This window comes from Dermacentor andersoni, chromosome 4 (genome assembly GCF_023375885.2).
Source record: "Dermacentor andersoni chromosome 4, qqDerAnde1_hic_scaffold, whole genome shotgun sequence".
Lineage (NCBI taxonomy): Eukaryota > Metazoa > Arthropoda > Arachnida > Ixodida > Ixodidae > Dermacentor > Dermacentor andersoni.
In genome coordinates, this window is record NC_092817.1 from 151,643,235 (window position 1) to 151,663,070 (window position 19,836).

A 19,836-nucleotide genomic window follows, 5' to 3' on the forward strand; every position below is an offset into this window, starting at 1 on the left:
TGAACGTGGTGGTCTAGGATTAGTACACCTCTTCGTCAGGCAAATTGTTTCTCGCCTGTTTTTCTTTCGAGACAGTGACCATCCGTTCTTGCGTGAAATGTTGCAACTGCGTTTAGTTCATTATGTTCCTAACATAGTAGTGTCATCAAATGTAAGATGTCCCACAGGCTCCTTGGGGCTTTCTCAAGGAGGTTGTTGACACATTTCTTTTCTTGAAAGTTAGATTCAGCCTTGAGTACGTGTTCACAGCGAGTCGAAAAGCAATTTCTGCGGCACTGGTTGACTCTATTTTCCCAGATCCTTTGTATCGTGCACCTTATTTAAACCGACCTTATCAGGATGTACTTAAACGCGTCCGAAAAATGTGTGTGCCTCCTGGAGTAAAAACATTTTTCTTTAAGTTACATTCGGAAACACTCCCTGTTAAAACTTGGTTGAATTCGAGGGGTTGCTTTGTGCCGTGGTCAACAAACTGTCGGCTCTGTCCACGTGCCGAAACCATAGATCACTGTTTCATAGACTGTAGGGACGCTGTATTTTTTTGGGACATTCTCCAACGGACGCTTAAAAAGGACATTGACATGACTCCATACTCAATTAGGTTTCTACCGTTTAAGGTTACAGGTGGTCCTCCCTATGACATGTTCATTGTACTTGGTTTATACAGCCTATGGAGAAGTAGACTCTGTGATCGCCATGCCGAAAGCCCGCGAACTACAACATCCTTCTTTCGCGAAAGTGCTGCGTATGTAAGAAGTGTGTACGCTGTGCAGGAACCTCCGCCAGACTGGATGCACTTGTTGGATGCATGTGTGTGTTTGCCTGAGTTTTAAGTGTGTAGTTGTGTCCGCTTTGTTATACACCTTCAGTTTTCTTTTCCATGTAATAAAGAAAAAAAAAAGAGAAACCGTGGCCGAGTGGTTCAATGGCTCACACCTACCGCTTCGCGTCACGCTGGCAGTGGTTCGATACCGTGTTGCGTGGTGCTTTTTTTATCGCCATGTAAGACTGAGTTCCACAGTCTCCCACCAAATGGCCAAAACACAGAATTCAAGATTTGGTTTTGGTTTTTTCAGGAGTGCTCTTGAAATATTCTATTTTCTATTTTTACTTCCTAAAATGTAGCAATGGGTGGCTCATTTCTTAAGTCATCGCATTCATTACCAGATTTTACTTCTTGGACAAGATAACAAACATGCGCATGTCTTTTGCGATACGCTAAAAACATTATCCATGGCTGTGCTATCGCAAACACCACAGACCAGCGCAGCTGGGGGATGTTAAGGCTTCAGAAAAATTCATGCCGTCTTCCTCTGCAGGCTTTAGGTTGGGACGGCGCGACACTTGAGGCGCCCGCCGCAACAGGAGAGATTTGTTGAGACGCCATATGCGTCGGTGTCGTGTGCGAGACGCTGCACCGACGCGACGCGGTCGCAATCACCGCGCCTTAGCTCTGATGCATGCTAACTCCGACATCGTATCATCATCATCATCATCAGCCTGGTTACGCCCACTGCAGGGCAAAGGCCTCTCCCATACTCCTCCAACTGCCCCGGTCATGTACTAATTGTGGCCATGTTGACCCTCCAAACTTCCTTATCTCATCTGCCCACCCAACTTTCTGTCGCCCCCTGCTACGCTTCCTTTCCCCCGGAATCCAGTCCGTAACCATTAAAGACCATCTGTTATCTTCCCTCCTCATTACATGTCCTGCCCATGCCCATTTCTTTTTCTTGATTTTAACTAAGCTGTCATTAACGTGCGTTTGTTCCCTCACCCAATCTGCTCTTTTCTTATCCCTTAACGTTACACCTATCATTCTTCTTTCCATAGCTCGTTGCGTCGTCCTCAATTTAAGTAGAACCCTTTTCGTAAGCCTCCAGGTTTCTGCCCCGTACGGGAGTACTGGTAGGACACAGCTGTTATACACTTTTCTCTTGAGGGATAATGGCAACCTGCTGTTCATGATCTGAGAATGCCTGCCAAACGCACCCCAGCCGATTCTTATTCTTCTGATTATTTCACTCTCATGATCCGGATCAGCAGTCACTACCTGTCCTAAGTAGATGTATTCCCTTACCACTTCCAGTGCCTCGCTACCTATCGTAAACTGCTGTTTCCGTCCGAGACTGTTAAACATTACTTTAGTTTTCTGCAGATTAATTTTTAGTCCCACCCTTCTGCTCTGCCTCTCCAGGTCAGTGAGCATGCATTGCAGTCCGTCCCCTGAGTTACTCAGCAAGACAATACCATCAGCGAATCGCAAGTTACTAAGGTATTCTCCATTTACTCTTATCCCCAATTCTTCTCAATCCAGTTCTCTGAATACCTCCTGTAAACACGCTGTGAATAGCATCGGAGAGATCGTATCTCCCTGCCTGACGCCTTTCTTTATTGGGATTTTGTTGCTTTCTTTATGGAGGACTACGGTGGCTGTGGAGCCGCTATAGATATCTTTCAGTATTTTTACATATGGCTCGTCTACACCCTGATTCCGCAATGCCTCCATGACTGCTGAGGTTTCGACTGAATCAAACGCTTTCTCGTAATCAATGAAAGCTATATATAATGGTTGGTTATATTCCGCACATTTCTCTATCACCTGATTGATGGTCTGAATATGATCTATTGTTGAGTAGCCTTTACGGAATCCTGCCTGGTCCTTTGGTTGACATAAATCTAAAGTATTCCTGATTCTATTTGCAATTACCTTAGTAAATACTTTGTAGGCAACGGACAGTAAGCTGATCGGTCTGTAATTTTTCAAGTCTTTGGCGTCCCCTTTCTTATGGATTAGAATTATGTTAGCGTTCTTCCAAGATTCCGGTACGCTCGACGTCATGAGGCATTGTGTATACAGGGTGGCCAGTTTTTCTAGAACAATCTGCCCACCCTCCTTCAACAAATCTGCTGTTACCTGATCGTCCCCAGCTGCCTTCCCCCTTTGCATAGCTCCCAAGGCTTTCCTTACTTCTTCCGGCGTTACTTGTGGGATTTCGAATTCCTCTAGACTATTCTCTCTTCTATTATCATTGTGGGTGCCACTCGTACTGTATAAATCTATATAGAACTCCTCAGCCACTTGAACTATCTCATCCATATTAGTAATGATATTGCCGGCTTTGTCTCTTAACGCATACATCTGATTCTTGCCAATTCCTAGTTTCTTCTTCACTGCTTTTAGGCTTCCTCCGTTCCTGAGAGCTTGTTCAATTCTATCCATATTATACTTCGTATACCTGTTATACCATCGTATACCATCGTATACCTGGTAGCTTCTTGAAATCCGCCAAAGCCAGCGCGCGGGTTCTTGTAGGACAGCAATGACGTCGCACCACCTGTTTCTCCGCCGCGCCACTCCTTCTCCTCCGCAAGGCTCCACCCACCCTCGCCGCGTCGCTATGCTGCGCGGTGCTGTTTTTATACTCTGCTTTCACTCTCACTCGGCGAAGCTGCGAACGTCAAGAGAAACCCAGCGACGTTCTAACAGCTCCACTGCAAAAAAACTAAAATGATACGTGGCTCTGCTATCGCAAACACCAGAGACCGGTGAAGCTGGGGGAAGGCCAGTAATGTAGTGCCAAACTTCCGTCCCTACGGCGTCCGCGACTCGCGTGGCCAACGCTGTAGTAGACGCCGCGGTAGTCTCCACTCTGTATGGAGCGGCGGGCGAGGAGGACATGGAGGCACCCTAGCAGCCGCCAGAGAAGACTGCCCCTCCTCCCTCTGCTGACCCCCTGATGAAGGCACGAATACAGGGCGGGTTTCTCGCTCGCGTGCGCACCGCTATGCTGCGCGATGCTATTTTTATAGTCAGCTTTCCCTCTCTCTGAGCCCTCAACTAGGCGAAGCTGAGGACGTAAAGAGAAACCTAGCGAGGTTCTAACAGCTCCACTGTAAAAAACTATCGTGCCTTGTAGCATGGGTATACTCAGGAATTCTGGACATTACACCTTCACCACTCTGTGGAACTTCACCACAACGCACCTGCGTAACTGCGTTGGCAAAATTTTACAAAATATTATTTCAATATATCGGCCGAGTGTCAACAACTTTCAACTGACGGCGTCGAGAGGGTGGTGCCTTCTAACAACATATGCATTTATGGCACTTAGTCTGAACATTGGTGTTCAATTAACGCAGTGTTCGAACGCGATAGCGTTAAGGAGCCCGTGTCAAAGAAGATCCGGCGCCGCGCATCCGGCGGCAGGCGTCGCTTCTTCAATATATATTTTCGCACCACACATACCCAGGCCCTCCATGTGACGTAGGTATTTACTGAACTAATTGAATTTCTCAAGCTAAACTACTTGGAAAAATCGTAAACTACGACTTACACAAAACCTACAGACATGATAGCTCTCGGATTGTAATTTGACTATACGAGAAAACATAATTCTGTTACGAGAAAACTCAAAGAAACGTCTTTTCCAGAGTTTCTACAATTCATAAACCGGCCGCGGCGTCCACGGTAGGTAGTGCCAACAAGTGTTCTTCAGCCTTAGTCATGACCATGCACCCGCTAAACCTCACGGATCCTATCATTGGAGGGTTTTCGGTTAGGGGACGCAAGCGGCTTGCGTACGCAAGAACTAGGGGCGACGGTACTGCGCATGCGCAGTACCGTGACACCTATTTCTTGCGTACGCAAGCCGTTTGCGTCGCCTAATCTAAAGCTCTCTAACTTGTCACAACGCTCTTCAAACAACTTACATAAATTTCGGGGCCTGGTTGTCCTTTTGGGAAATGTTCAATGCAGCCGATGTGAATGTCTTTCGCTTTGTCTCCACCTGTCACTGCGCAGGTGCAACGTATCGACTCCGACTCGGTGCTGGAAGTTTTTTTGCAGCTGAACGGCTCGCCTATGCGAGGGGCATATTGTACCTCGAGGAATTTCACGCACCTCGTGCTGTACGCTGCCGTCGTGGGCAACGGCCAACAGGTGGCCACAGCGGGACCGGATGACGTCGCTCTCGCTGCGAGAACGTTTCCGCTCGTCGAAAACGTGGAGGTACGCACCAAGATTGCCAGCTTCGCATTTTATAAGCAGATTTCTGCTTAATGTTGTCGATTTGCTCGTAGCATCTGCAGGTCAGGCGTTACGAAGTTTTGTAGTTGGACCTTCTTGAGATTTTCTTTTTCATAAATTGGCAGTTTTATACATATTCTCGCATGTCTAATTAGTTTTTTGTCAGAAAATTTATACCCAGTGGTGACTCTAACTTATAACGAAGTTCCGCCTCTGCTATACATTTTCGGTGGTTTCCTCGCTGCCGCGGTCTTCGCAGGTATCACTGTCGGCTATTCCGATGCGTCAAGTGAAGATATTAGCAAAAGCTACACCAAGCTACAATCAGCAAAGAATGTGAAGAAATCTCAAGCGACATATAACCCGCCGTGGTTGCTTAGTGGCTTTGGTGGTGCGCGGCTAAGCACGAGGCCGCGGAATCAGATCCCGGCCACGGCGGCCGCAGTTCGATGGGCCTAAATGCAAAAACGTGCATGTACTTAGATTTAAAAAGAATGCTAGAGCGTCAAAATTAATACGGAGTCCCCCACAACGGCGTGCCTCATAATGAGATCGTGGTTTTGGCACGTAAAGCCACATAATTTAATTTTCTTATACGACACACATGCCACACATCCAATAATTTCGTCTGTACACATATCAATCGTATGTTCTCAATGGATCATATATATATATATATATATATATATATATATATATATATATATATATATATATATATATATATATATATATATATAGAGAGAGAGAGAGAGTGGAGAGAATGCGGAGCCAGAGGAAGGTCCAGGCGGTGCGAATCGGCACTGAGAACCTGGCGCATTACACGTGGGCGTAAATGCATTTACGACATTGTTTCGAAAATTAGTCAGCCGAGTTACACCGACATATTGATCGTCTAAACGTCCGTCGTCGTTTTTTGTTTTTTGTTTTTGTAGGCCAATATATGACTTCGTTTTGCGGAAGATTGCCGCCGGAAGTCCGCCTGCGCCAAAATGGACGAGTTCACGTAATACCCCCGTGACCACCGTCTATGGCGCCTCCTGTGAATCAGTCAGTGCTGACGTCACATGAGAGGTACCGCATTTTCAACATAGGTAGCGCCACTGCGATCTTTCATTTTCGTCATCTTCTCGCTTACAATAGCTCTGTCCTCGCGACGTATGGTGAATTACTCATCACAGCTAGAAGCGTAATCGTTCATTCTATCTTCCCTTGCTGTTTTCGTTTAGTGTCCCTTTAAGACAGCTAGCAAGGTGTCGGTAATTACAGTTGTTTTCGTGCTTGGTGAACGATAAGCGGCAACGGTAAGCACAGAAATCATCCATTCGAGGCACAGGTTGGGAATGCGTTAGCCAAGACTTAAAATTCATTATGAGCCTATTTTTATGTCAACTGCAGGACGAAGGCCTCGCCCAGCGATCTCCAATTACCTCTGTCGTGCTCCAAGTTATTCCAACTTGCGCCTGCGAATATCGTAATTTCATGATGCCACCTAGTTTCCTGCTGTCCTCGACTGCGCTTCCCTTTTCTTGACACCCGTTCTGTAACTCTAATGGTCCACCAGTTCCCCGTCCTACTGATTATATAGCCTGCCCAGCTCCATTTTTTTCCTCTTAATGTCAATTAGAATATCGGCTATCGCTGTTTGCTTTCTGATCCATATCGCTCTCTTCTTGTTTATTAATGTTACGCCTAACATTATTATTTTATCGCTCTTTGCGTGGTCCCTAACTTGTCCTCTACCTTCTTTGTCAACCTCCAAGTTGCTGTACCATATGTTAGCACGGTAGAATGCATTGATTGTACACCTCTTTTTTTCAATGTTGATGGTAAGCTACCAGTCAGGATCTAGCAATGTCTGCCGCGTGCGCTCCAACCAATTTATATTCTTCTGTAAATTTCCTTCTCTTGATCAGGGACCCCTGTGAGTAATTGACCTAGATAAACGTACTCCTTCACCAACTCTATAGGCTGACTGGCAATCCTGAACTCTTGTCCCCTTGAAAGGCGATTGGTCATTATTTTTGTCTTCTGCATATTCGAACGGACGTTGTCCCCATGTCCACTAAAATCGCTCGGATGGCTTCCATGAGAGAACGTAGCACCGAGATTACTTGACGATCTGTTTTAGGTGAATCATCCATGGCTGGAGAACTCTCCGGTGGGGCCGCGACCTTCTGAGGTTCCTTAGCAAGGAAGCGGCTCGGTAGCGTAGGCCATTCCTCTAAAGAAACGCACTTAAAGGGCTGGACGCCTTAAACCCAGTGCTTGAATCCCTCAACTAGAAATACGGCTACCCATACCCCATCCTTCCGAAAAGAAGTCAAGCCAGTGTCCGTCATACAATGGAACGCCAGAGGCCCAAAATCACGTCTTTCAGATTTTCGTCAGTTTGTGTACACCAATCTGTTTCCACTCATCGTCATTTGTGAGCCCAACTTGTCGAAACCAATCAGACTGTCAGGGTACGAAGTTATCATGTCTTCAACAAATGGCGCATGCAGCAAAATCATCGTTTTTGTTGGTCGTGAACTTGCCTATCTTTTGCAATCAATTGCGCCCCACGACGGCAGTCGATATATATGCATCACAGTTAAAAAGAACAAACTCTTGTTTACTCTCATCATCAGCCTGGTTACGCCCACTGCAGGGCAAAGGCCTCTCCCATACTTCTCCAACTACCCCGGTCATGTACTAATTGGGGCCACGTTGTCCCTGCAAACTTCTTAATCTCATCCGCCCACCTAACTTTCTGCCGCCCCCTGCTACGCTTCCCTTCCCTTGGAATCCAGTCCGTAACCCTTAATGCAAGGCAATATCATCAATGCAAGCAAGGCAATATCATCAGCGAATCTCAAGTTACTAAGGTATTCTCCACTAAGTCCTATCGCCAATTCTTCCCAATCCAGGTATCTGTATACCTTCTGTAAACACGCTGTGAATAGCATTGGAGAAATCGTATCTCCCTGCCTGACGCCTTTCATTATTGGGATTTTGTTGCTTGTTTACTCTCATGGGCGTGTATGTATCGCCTTCAAGCAATTTTGATACTAAAAGATTAGCGGATATCTTGAGAGTTTGTCCCGCCCCATGGATCGTCATAGGAGATTTCAATGCACACCATCTAGCATGGGGAAGTACACGGACAAATGCAAGAGGACGAAGATTAGCGAGCATCGCCTACAACTATGGCCTTACTATCCGGCCCTGTTCTTCCTATTCTACCAGTGACAGCACAGATCACGGCGGCAAGATTTCGGATGAGATCAATTAGATTAGCCTTATCAAACCCACATTTGACAGTTTCTGCAGAGTATAAACACCTGGCATTTCGTTGGCATAGCGAATCTTGTTACACAAAGATGCTTGAGGTCTGCCTCACCAAATTACGCTGCCGCATTCCCTCCCTAAATTTCTATTTACACAGGTCGGTTTTGGTTCCCTCTCCCCTCTGTTCTTTTTGTGAGGAGGAGGAGACGATACAGCATTTTCTTCTATCTTGTCGCCGCTTTGCTGTGTTAAGAAAAAGATTGTTGGAGATACCATTTCGACGAATTGCCCTGGACTTGACAGAACCTGCAATTCTTTCGTTCGGGGCGTCCACTTTGGGATTCAGCCACAGGGATGCATGCTTCGCTGTCCAAACATTCCTTACAGAATCTAAACGAATGCCCTGCTAAATTCTATTTCTTTATTACTTTTAAATTAATTATTTCTCATTCAACAGCACCTTCCTGATTTTATTTTAGCCGGTAATTCAACCCTATTCAATGCTATTCCCATAGATATTAGGAAATTTATGCTCTATATAATTTTGGAATAATCCACCCATTTCTTGGCCAATCCCCCATCGTGGGTAGGAGCCACACGTGCCACAGGCTACAACAACAACAACTATTACTCTCCTGAACGATGGTAGCCCCACCTTTCTTCGAGGCGTGACATACGGCAGCTGCCTCGATCTTGCTTTCGTCTCCAACTCTCTCGCCAGATATCTGAAGTGGTTTTCAGATATTGAGACACATGGGAGTGATCACATTCCCACCTATCTAAACATCAAAGGCATGTCGTCTAGATCTGGTCCACGGAATACTATTCGGCCGATTCAATGGGCCAACTTCAAATCTGATGGGTAAGATGCCTGCGGCGAGGGCCTACCCTCTGGTTTAGAGCAAACAATTAAAAATACAATGCAAAACGCCACTCGCATGATGACGATCTCTTCCACGCGAAACGACTTCGACATGGAATTAGAGCGACTTCGAGCACTTCGTCGCCGGGTGGAACGTCGATATCGGCGTACACAATCAATCCATGACTTTACGGCGGCCAGGGGATCGATGCAAAAGAAGATTCAGCGTCCTATGGATAGATTCGCGTCGGAACGTTGGACAAAGTTTTGCCAGACACTAGACCCCTGCAAGCCACTGTCACACATTTGGAAAACGGTGCAAGGTCTAGGTTGCCTTCCGTAACAGCGTTTTCCATTCAAGGCACTCCCGCTTTTCCAAGGGCGGCAAGACATCGATGTCGCAGAAGACTTTTGTACGCGGATCGCAGACCAAGTGACTCGTCCAGATCCTCCAGCCCGAGGTGACGTCCCCCATTCTCGTGATTGCCGCATGGACCTTCCTTTTACAATGGAGGAGCTCAAGGCGGCACTAGCTCTCTGCAGACGCTCTTCATCTCCGTGTCCAGATGGTATATCATACCTAGCCTTGTGCTATCTCGGAGAATCGGCACGGAGAGAATTGTTGAGTCTTTACAACTCCTCATGGGAGGAGGGAAATGTTCCTGACGAATGGAAAGTAAGCCGCCTGGTGCTGCTCTTGAAGCAGGGCAAATCCCCACTAGAGCTCAGCTCTTATCGCCCAATAGCGCTGGCCAGATGTGTAGGAAACCTAATGGAACGGATGATCCTTGGCCGCCTGGAATGGTACCTTGAACACTACAAGATTTATCCGAATTCCATGGCTGGTTTCCGACGTGACCGCTCTTCCATCGACAATCAATCTCGTTTCATATGTCCAGCACTAAAGGTCGCGTAAGCGTTTATCTGCAGCTTTATTCTTAGACGTGAAAGGCGCATACTATAACGTGTTACATGAGGCCATTCTCAACGCTCTTACGACGGTTGGCCTAGGTGGTCGAGTCGTTTTGTGGACTGCAAGTTACCTTGCTGGTGACGCAGCGCACTGACACGGACACAGTGAAGACAAACAGGAAAAGACGACACTCGCTGCGAGTGTCGTTTTTTCCTTTTTGTCTCCACTGTGTCCGTGTCAGTGCGCTGCTTCACCAGCAAGGTATGATGATCACTCACCAACTAGCCCAACTTTCCACTTTACTGCAAGTTACCTATCTGCAAGATCATTCTTTGTGTTAACTGACGATGGCCCAAGTACGCGACGCTATACCAGCAGGGGCGTTCATCAAGGCGGTGCTCTCAGCCCGACGCTATTCAACCTCGCTCTTGTTGAATTTGCTGAATACTTACCAACTACCATCAAGATTTCAATATACATAGACGACATCTGTGTCTGGACTGCGGCAGTTACAGGTCTTCATATACGTGAGCGGCTTCAAAGAGCGGCAACATTGACAGCGAGCTACTTGTGTAAACAAGGTCTCAGCATATCACCAGAAAAATGCGCACTAGTGGCATTTACTCACAAACCAATGACGCTTTATGTCATCTCAATCAACGGGCGGACCACTTCCTATGTAAGAACCCACAGATTTCTTGGCGTAATTATTGACCGAGACCTCTGTTGGAGCCCGCACGTGGTCTACATGAAACGGCGCCTGACAGCAACTTCCCAGTTGTTTAAGTACTTGACAGGAAAGACGTGAGAGATGTCAATATAGGCAATCCTGCAACTCTACAGAGCTCTCTTTCTCGGTTTTTTAAGATATAGTCTGCCTGTACTGAACAACACCTGAAAGACATACTCGTGTTCTGCAGGCAGCACAAGCTCAAACACTCAGAGTTTGCCTTGGTTTGCCCAGATGCACGTCAAGAGAGGCAACTATTGCGATTACTCGGTACCATCCAATGCAAACTCGCATTACGGTGGAAGCCCTGAGAACGCATATCAGGCATCTTGCACGTGCCCCCTATGACCATCTAGCAACACTACCTTCAGACAGGCACCAAGCATCATTTTCTAAAACTATCGTCAAGTACAACGACAAACTACCCTCGGGCTTCACCGCTGCATCTAAGCCGTTGATACCCCTCTGGTGTCTTATCAGCCCCACAGTAAATCTCAGTGTACCAGGAATCCGGAAACAGTCTGAGCTGTCATCGCCTGTGCTGAAACAACTGTCTCTGCTTCTGCACGAGAGGTATGCGGACAGTGTACATGTTTATACTGACGGTTCCACAAACACCCCCTGTTCGTCCGGTTCTGTGGTTGTCCCCAGCAAGAGCTATTACCATCAGCTTTAGGACTGGCCACCCAACGACATCGACATCTGCGGAACTAGCTGCTCTTCGCGCTGCACTTTGTTTCGTCAATCGGCAACCACCTCCACAATGGTCAATCTTCAGTGACTCAAAGGCAGCCCTACAATCTGTGCTATCAGCTCTGCGTCGTGGGCCATACGAACAGCTCGTATTCGATATCAGATACCTACTCCATACATGACATGAGAAAGGACACCGCGCCACGTTTCAGTGGCTGCCAAGTCACTGCGGCGTCATAGGAAACGAAGACGCCAATAATGCCGCTCGGGCAGCTCTTGAAGACACACAGGAAGAAGTCATACCACTTTCACGGTCCGACGCAGCCAGCAGACTTCGAGTACTTGCACAGGAGATCACGCTCTCTCTATGGTGCACACCAAGCAGCCAGACCAACCGGAGCAATCGTCAATACCACCTGCTCTCTTTGATGCATCTCTGTATGCCGACTGGGCTCCGCCGAAGAGAGGCCATTCTGCTTTATCGCTTATGGCTATGGGTGGCATTCACAATATCTTACTCATTTCGCATTGGAATGGCCGACAACGCTCTATGCAATGCCTGTCTTTGCGAGAAGACGCTAGAACACATTCTGTGTGACTGTCCTGAATATAATGTTCAGAGACAGTCCCTGGCGTCCGCTCTAACGCACCTTGACAATAGACCATTGTCAGTTGAAACGATTTTCACATGTCGCCGACAGAACACATCGCAGCTGATGGCGACGAAGGGACTACTTCGGTTTTTGAAAGAGACGGGCTTGGACAAGCGGCTGTGACAGTGATGCCATGTACCACGCAAGAGTGACGGACTGTACCTGACGATGTGTGTGCTGTGCTATGTGCTCTCTCTCTCCTCCCAATCTTTCATCCCCCATTCCGTTCCCATGTGTAGGGTAGCAAACCAGTTGAGGTAAACTGGTTAACCTCCCTGCCTTTCCTTCTCCCCTTTTTCCTTCCTTCCTTCCTTCCTTTCTGCATATTAATCTTCAACCCCACTCTTACACTCTCTCTGTTAAGGTCCTCAATCATGTGTTGTAATTCGTCCCCACTGTTGCTGAACAGGACAAAGTTATCCGAAAACCGAAGGTTGCTGAGGTATTCGCAGTTGATCCTCACTCCTAAGCGTTCCCAGTTTAATAGATCGAATACTTCTTCCAAGCATGCAGTGAATAGCATCGGAGAGATTGTGTCTCCTTGTCTGACCCCTTTCTTGATAGGCATCTTCCTACTTTTCATGTGGAGGATTAAGGTAGCTGTGGAATCTCTGTAAATATTTCCCAAGATATTCACGTATGCCTCCTGTACTCCTTGATTACGTAATGCATCTATGACTGCTGGTATCTCTACTGAATCAAATGCCTTTTTATAATCTATGACAGTCATATAGAGAGGTTGGTTCTGCTCTGCATATTTCTAGATCACCTGATTGATGACATGGGTGTGAGCCATTGTAGAGTATCTTTCTCTGAAGCCAGCCTGTTCTCTTGGTTGATTGAAGTCAAGTGTTGACCTTATTCTTTTGGAAATTATCTTGGTGAATATTTTATGCCATGCTGAAAGTAAGCTGATGGACCTATAATTCTTTCAATTTTCTAACGTCTCCCTTTTTGTGGATGAGTATAATGTTGGCATTCTTCCAGTTCTCTGGAACAGCTGAAGTCGTGAGACATTTCGCATAAAGGGGCGCTAGCTTTTTAAGCACGATATCTCCTCCATCTTTGGTTAAAGAGTTAAAATTATTTGTAAATAAAACCACATGGCACTAAAGTGCCCAGTAGAACACATATGCGACACAGATTTCTTAAAAATCTGTAAACCTTTCGAAACGTGCGGTGTTAAACCATTTAAGTGTTGCGCATTTTCACAATAGTTAGCTAACATATAAATATACTGGCCGATTTCTCATGTGCCAGTAGGTCGCAAATATCTGTGCAGGATAAGTCATTACTTTCCTCAGTATAGGGAAGCTGAGCCTGTACAGAAACATGCGTTCTCCTCTTAATATCGTGGAGGAAAAAAGATTTCGCGCTCACTGCTGCTCTGCTCAAATTTCACAATGAAGGTGGTATTTTATAGTTCAATATAAGACTTGGAGCTGTTAGTAGCCGGCTTTTTCAAGAAAGAAACTGCGTGATTATCTTCGTCTACGCCCCTCACAGTGTGTAATATTTAAAACGTGACATCTATGTCACTTCCACCGTCTCCAGTACGGCAAAGCATGGATTCCGAGATTAGTTTCTATTATTGACTCGGAGGTGCATTCGGGAGGCGCAGACGAAGGCAACTTGGCATTTTAATGCAAATAGCATTCTTCGCATTGCCAAACCAGTTTTCTTTCCGGCTATCTATCTGTTTTCGCGGGCCGACTCCAAAGATATTGCAGTCTAAAAATGAATTGAATTGAAATCTGCGGTTTTACGTGCGAAAACCACGATTCGATTATGAGACACGCCGTAGTGGGGGATTCCGGATTAATTTTCACCACCAGGGGATCTTTAAAGTTGCCCCACTGCACGGACGACACGCGTTTTTCCATGTCGCCCCCATCGGAACGTAGCCGCCGCGGCCGGGATTTCATCCCGCGACCTCGTGCTTAGCAGCCCAACACTATAGCTGCTAAGCCACACTGGGCCGTTAGTCTGAAAATGTCGGTTGATCCTGACTGCAAGTGCAGTCTAAAAACGTGGGCTCAACGTCGTTCACGGGACCACTGAATGAAAAAATAAAATTAAAAAAATTATATATACTTATTTTTGTTGCAAAAAATGCTATTCGCGTACCTGGATAGCCATCGTAATAAGTTCACGATTTTTTTTTCTTAGAAACTGGGAAAGTCATAATGCCAAGTGCTGCATTAAGCAATGCCGGCCACAAAATGCTATTTGCAGCGAAATTTCACCAAGAACATAGCAATAGTAAGAGCCAAACCAATATTTTATGCAGTTTTGAGATAAATAAGCTCATGTAGCCGCATTAAGCATCTGAACACATTCTTTTTTTATCTCCACGGCCTCAATGCGCATTGCCGAGAAATCTTACGTATAGGTGAATATGAACATGTTAAATGTATCCCATACCCCTACCATTAAGCAGGAGATACATCGTGTAAACCATCAAGTTTTAACAAGATTACTACTTTGACCACCTAGGACACTTACTCTGCTGACCATAAAATCACAAGGCCTACACCGTTTTTCTTTTCTTTTTTCTCTATCTGTCCACCTTCTTCTAGGGCCTTCCTCCCTTCGTCTGGAAACAACACACAAAGATGCGCCTGTTATTGTACGGGAAATATGCTTCAGAATAATTTGTTCTTGGCCTATATTTGGAATTGGTTTGTTTTCTTCGTGTCTCTCGAAAAAAACGTATAGAAGTGTGTTTCCGAGCGTGAAAGAAGCCCGCGAATACACGCAAAATTGCCGCGCGCTACTGGCCTTTGGATTGGATTGGAAAAACTTTAATAAAAGTGCTGCAGGACGCACAGCTCGGAAAAACACTTTTACGCAGGACGTATTGAGCAACAGAAAGCTGTATCGGGAGTTTGTCATGTTGCTCTACAATTTTCTTAACTGACATATTTTATATGATTATAATATTTGAGAAGTTGATTAGCTAATTAAGACTAATTATGTAATTATGCGGAATGCAAAAAAAAATCATCTGAGTACCTCCAAGCGACGGAGAACATTACCTTGGTTCTGTCCGGCTACGTGGCATTTGCATATTTTTAAATCTTGCTGCATGATAGTAGTTGGGACATCCTGTGTATGTACGTATGTAGCTATGTATGTACGTACATGTACGTGCGTACGCTTACGTTACAGCATCGACGTCATTCGCAGGTTCTCGTCAGATCGTTAGAAGCCCTGGACGAGATGTCGGCATTCCGTCACGTCCACAGCCTGGCCGTGGCACTCGCTCCTCCCATCGCCTACGCCAGCGCGCATTCGGAACTGCAGCGGCTCCTGCAAAACTGGCCGCGCCTCGAGAAACTCTCCCTAGAGTTTTGCGGTGGCGTGCGCCTGTCGGCGATTGCCCGGTCCTGTCCGCGAGTCAGAAGCCTGCGCTTCGCCTTCTGCAGGTGGCACAGAGCGGACTCCCCGGTGGACGCCGACGCGTTCCCCGAGCTCGAGAGCATCGAGTGGGGCATGCGCGTGTCCGGGGCCGCCTTCGAGGCGCTATTCTCGGCCACGTGCGGCAGGCTTCGCACGCTGCAGGTGTACGACGACGAAAGCTGCTGCCGGTTCCTGCACTTCTGCGCCCGCGAAGGCCCGCGCACGCGTTTCCCGCGTCTGGAAGAACTGCTCCTGGCCACGAACTTGCCCGTACGCGCGATGGGGCTGGAGCCGGAGTGTCTTCACCGAGTGGTCGGGGCGCTGCCTGTGCTTCGGCACCTGGCGACCGACAGCTACGACCTGAGGCTGTTCTTCGAGAACTACTGCGTTCCGCGCGACCGGCTGTCCTTGTCCTGGGCGGCGTGCGTACTGTGTGCCGTGGACGGCAAGGAGATCCCAAGCCGTGGACAAGCGGCTGCTTTAGTGGCGAACGCAGTGGCCATCAATGGCCAAACGTGTCTGCTTGTGTAATCAGAACGCACGAAAAAGACGGGAAGACCTCGGTGACCTTTCGATTCCTTGATCTAAATAACTGTCAACATAAGTTGTCTGAAATCTCCTCTTTGCAGCTGACGGTGACCAAGGGTGGCCGGTCGGTGGCGAACAGCCCTTACGAACTGAAAGCTTTGTGCTCGCGTGCTGTTTATTCGCCAACTTACCGTAAATAAACAACGTATTAGTTTTGACTACTACTACTACTACTACTACTACTACTACTACTACTACTACTACTACTACTACTACCACACACACACACACACACACACACACACACACACACACACACACACACACACACACACACACACACACACACACACACACACACACACACACACACACACACACACACACACACACACACACACACACACACACACACACACACACACACACACACACACACACACACACACACACACACACACACACACACACACACACACACACACACACACACACACACACACACACACACACACACACACACACACACACACACACACACACACACACACACACACACACACACACACACACACACACACACACACACACACACACACACACACACACACACACACACACACACACACACACACACACACACACACACACACACACACACACACACACACACACACACACACACACACACACACACACACACACACACACACACACACACACACACACACACACACACAGTAATGAAGAGAAAAGGTGCACTCAGGCTTGATGATCGCACGACGGGCGTTAGTGATGACGAAGCAAAAGTAAACAACAGGCGTTCTGGCGGACGGGCGATTGTCTGCTTCTCTCTTTACATTGGCGCAGTCTCGAAACACGGAGCCATCTGATCTTTATCCGCCTCCGTCCGCGACCCTTCGCAACGGACGAGTCCTTCCAGACACGCAGTCGCTATCGCCTGGGGACGGCGCCCAGCCTCCACGGCGACTACACGGCAGGTCTGCAACGCCGACCTTGCCCGGGCCTTGTCCATGCTGACACAACAGCTGAACAGCATGGCAGGCGGCTATACTTCCGGCATTGAGTGCGCCGCACTTACCTCGCTTCCGATGGCAGTAAGTACTACCAAGGGCGCCGCTCCCCTTGCTCAACAGATACCGTTCACGCTCCTTTCGCCAAGGGAGCGTGAACTGGCATGCGTACTGCGGCCGCTGCCACAGCCTCATGGTGCGCGGATTCCGCTTCTGTCTCAACGGGCGGCTCAGCCGGCAGCTTGACGGACGATGTCATGCGAGCCATCGCGCTGCTCTGGAAGCAGCTGGACTACATCATTTTGGCCATCTCCGGTTTCACGCCAGCAACTTTATCATCACCACTATGTGGGAAATACCGTAGTTCCATGGATTCCAGAATGACCTCATTCAGTGGGTGCAAGCAGCCAACACGCCCGCCGCTCGCCATGCCTGGCCCGACAATACGATATGGCTGGCGTAGCGGGCCGCCTTCGAGATAGCGCCAAGGCGTGGGGCATCTCCGCATGTCACAAATACCGGTGCTGGGCAGAATTAGGCACATCTTTGATGCCTGTTTTCCACCCGCTCACGTATGCGTGTGGAGCCAAACCAGCACTCAGTGACTGCAGCTCGTGAAGTACACCAGACAGGCGTGACAGACGCGCGCAGCTGCCCCTCGATAGAGAGGTCTGCAGGCTGCCCTGCCGCAGGCGCCGGCTCACTGGGTGCCGCCGTCGGTTCCGCCCCAGAGTGGGGAAGTAGACGGCGCGCTTCTACTTTGGCACGGCCGCCTATGCCACCCGAGCTCCTGCGATGGCAACCCCCGCGAAGCCCGGGAATAGCACCATCTCACTACTGAATTTGCACCCAGAAGGTTTTGGCAGATTGACTCGCGGCCTGCCCTGCTGTAGACCCCGCATGCCAGCTACTTTTGCTGCCGCGGGTCTCGGACTCTCTTTCGACATCCTACACCACACCGTCAGCGTCAGAGCCCGAGATCACATCCCATTCACCGCACTCGGTAACGCAAATTCCGAAGCTCGCCTTTGCTTGAAAACGTGGGTGCGCCGGCTCACCGGACGACGATATCAGCCCCACACCAGGCGGTAGACAGCACTGGGCGGGCCACCGCCCCGCCCCATCTGTGGCACACTGCCGGGAGGCTTCGGGGTGCATACTCGAGGCTCAGCTCAAAACGGCGGCCGCCGAAAACGAGGTTCGATTTGAAGAGCACCGGCCAGCTTTCCCGCTGGGTATCGCGGGCCCGTCATCATCTTCCGGTGCCGTGGGTAAGGATAAACCATCATCTAATATATCGTCGAGCTCCGATGACGGAGCACTGCCACTCCAGGACCCCACCCAAATGTCCACGGATCCTGACGATAAAATACTTATGACCCTGTCGGAACCATACCTCCCAACTTCGCAGCAGTCATCAGCCGAATGCGGAAACATTCATTCGCTGCTAAGAGACTACAAGAGACGCAAAGAGATCAGGAGCACAAGAGACCATCGGTTTCGGCGCAGACATAGCTGTCGCCTGCTTCGAGCTTTGAGAAGCTAGCGACACCGCCTTTCACAGTACACATCGCAGGCCAATCATCTCCTGCCGATAGTACGGCTTTTGAAGAGGACAGTCCGGGTGCACGCGACGCTTTGTGAAGATGAGCCGGTTCGAGCACCTCGGAGCACTTTCGCATTGTGACCAACCGCAACCAGTGCGATTGACCCCACTTTGTTTGACAGACGGCGGTTCTATGTCCGAAATCGCTTCCCTCGTTTTTTCAACTGTGACAATTAAGATAATCGTTGGTGAGAACTGCGACCAGATCGTAACAGTCATTGCCGACACCCAGAGAAGTGGTTGCGCACTGGATAGTCATAAGGACTACTACTTCCATTCCCAAGTCTTGTATACAATGAGGGGGCTCCGGGGCTCGGGCCCCGGAGCACTCTCCTCCCCCCGCAGTCGGGGCCTATGGCCTGAAAGATTATGATTGGCTGACGCGCTATGATTCGCTAATGATTTGCAGCTGGTCTATAAAGCAACACTGAGCTAGCTGAAACAACTTAAGCGAAGCCAGTGGTAAAAAGCGAAAAGCAAGGTAGGAAATGAAAAAAAATATGTCGAGCTATGTCTTTCCACTTTACCATGGGGATATCATGTACATAAAGTAGCAGGTTGACGTCCATAGCCGCATACATTTCAGCAAGTGGATGACCTCGGTCTCTGGCCCCATATTGCACAAGAGCGCCAAGGATTCCCTGCATGCGATGAATGGGCAGCGACGGACGCCTGCTGTCAATGAGGATACTGTGACCATATGACGTGCTCGAAAAATAACTTGACGCTACACGCCGTGAAACTGGCACGTATGGCTCTTTACCTCTGTTGTGACCACGGCGGGCAATGCCAAAGTCAGAAAAAACTGTTTATTAGGCAAGCGAGCTCATTAGAGAAAGACTAAACGAAAACTACATCAGTTCTGGGTGCTTATACAAGCACGCCAGCGAACAGAACACCAGCAGACACGACAATGAGTCACAGCAACAGCCGCGCAGCGAAGCCACATGACAGACGCGAGAGCGCCTCTCTGATAGCACAACATAACGACGCCAGATGGCTGAAAGCCAGAACGCGTCTGTGATAACACAACTTCCCCGAAATGCTGAAGTACCCGAGCACCCTGAAATTAACCTAAGGGCGCAGCAAAGATGTTCCGGTAAAGAATGCACCCGT

The 19,836-nt window shown here is 48.3% G+C and overlaps 1 protein-coding gene across 1 annotated transcript in view; it reads left to right on the plus strand.

Moving 5' to 3' along the window:
• The window catches only part of LOC126537930 (uncharacterized), a 41,755-nt gene extending 25,465 nt beyond the window's left edge, over window positions 1–16,290 (plus strand). Inside the window, exons 3-4 of the mRNA XM_050185053.3 lie at window positions 4,805–5,011; window positions 15,340–16,290. Of these exons, the coding sequence (XP_050041010.1) occupies window positions 4,805–5,011; window positions 15,340–16,083 (951 nt within the window). The 3' untranslated portion in view covers window positions 16,084–16,290. The remainder of the gene's footprint in view (window positions 1–4,804; window positions 5,012–15,339) is intronic.
• Window positions 16,291–19,836: the final 3,546 nt, after the last annotated feature.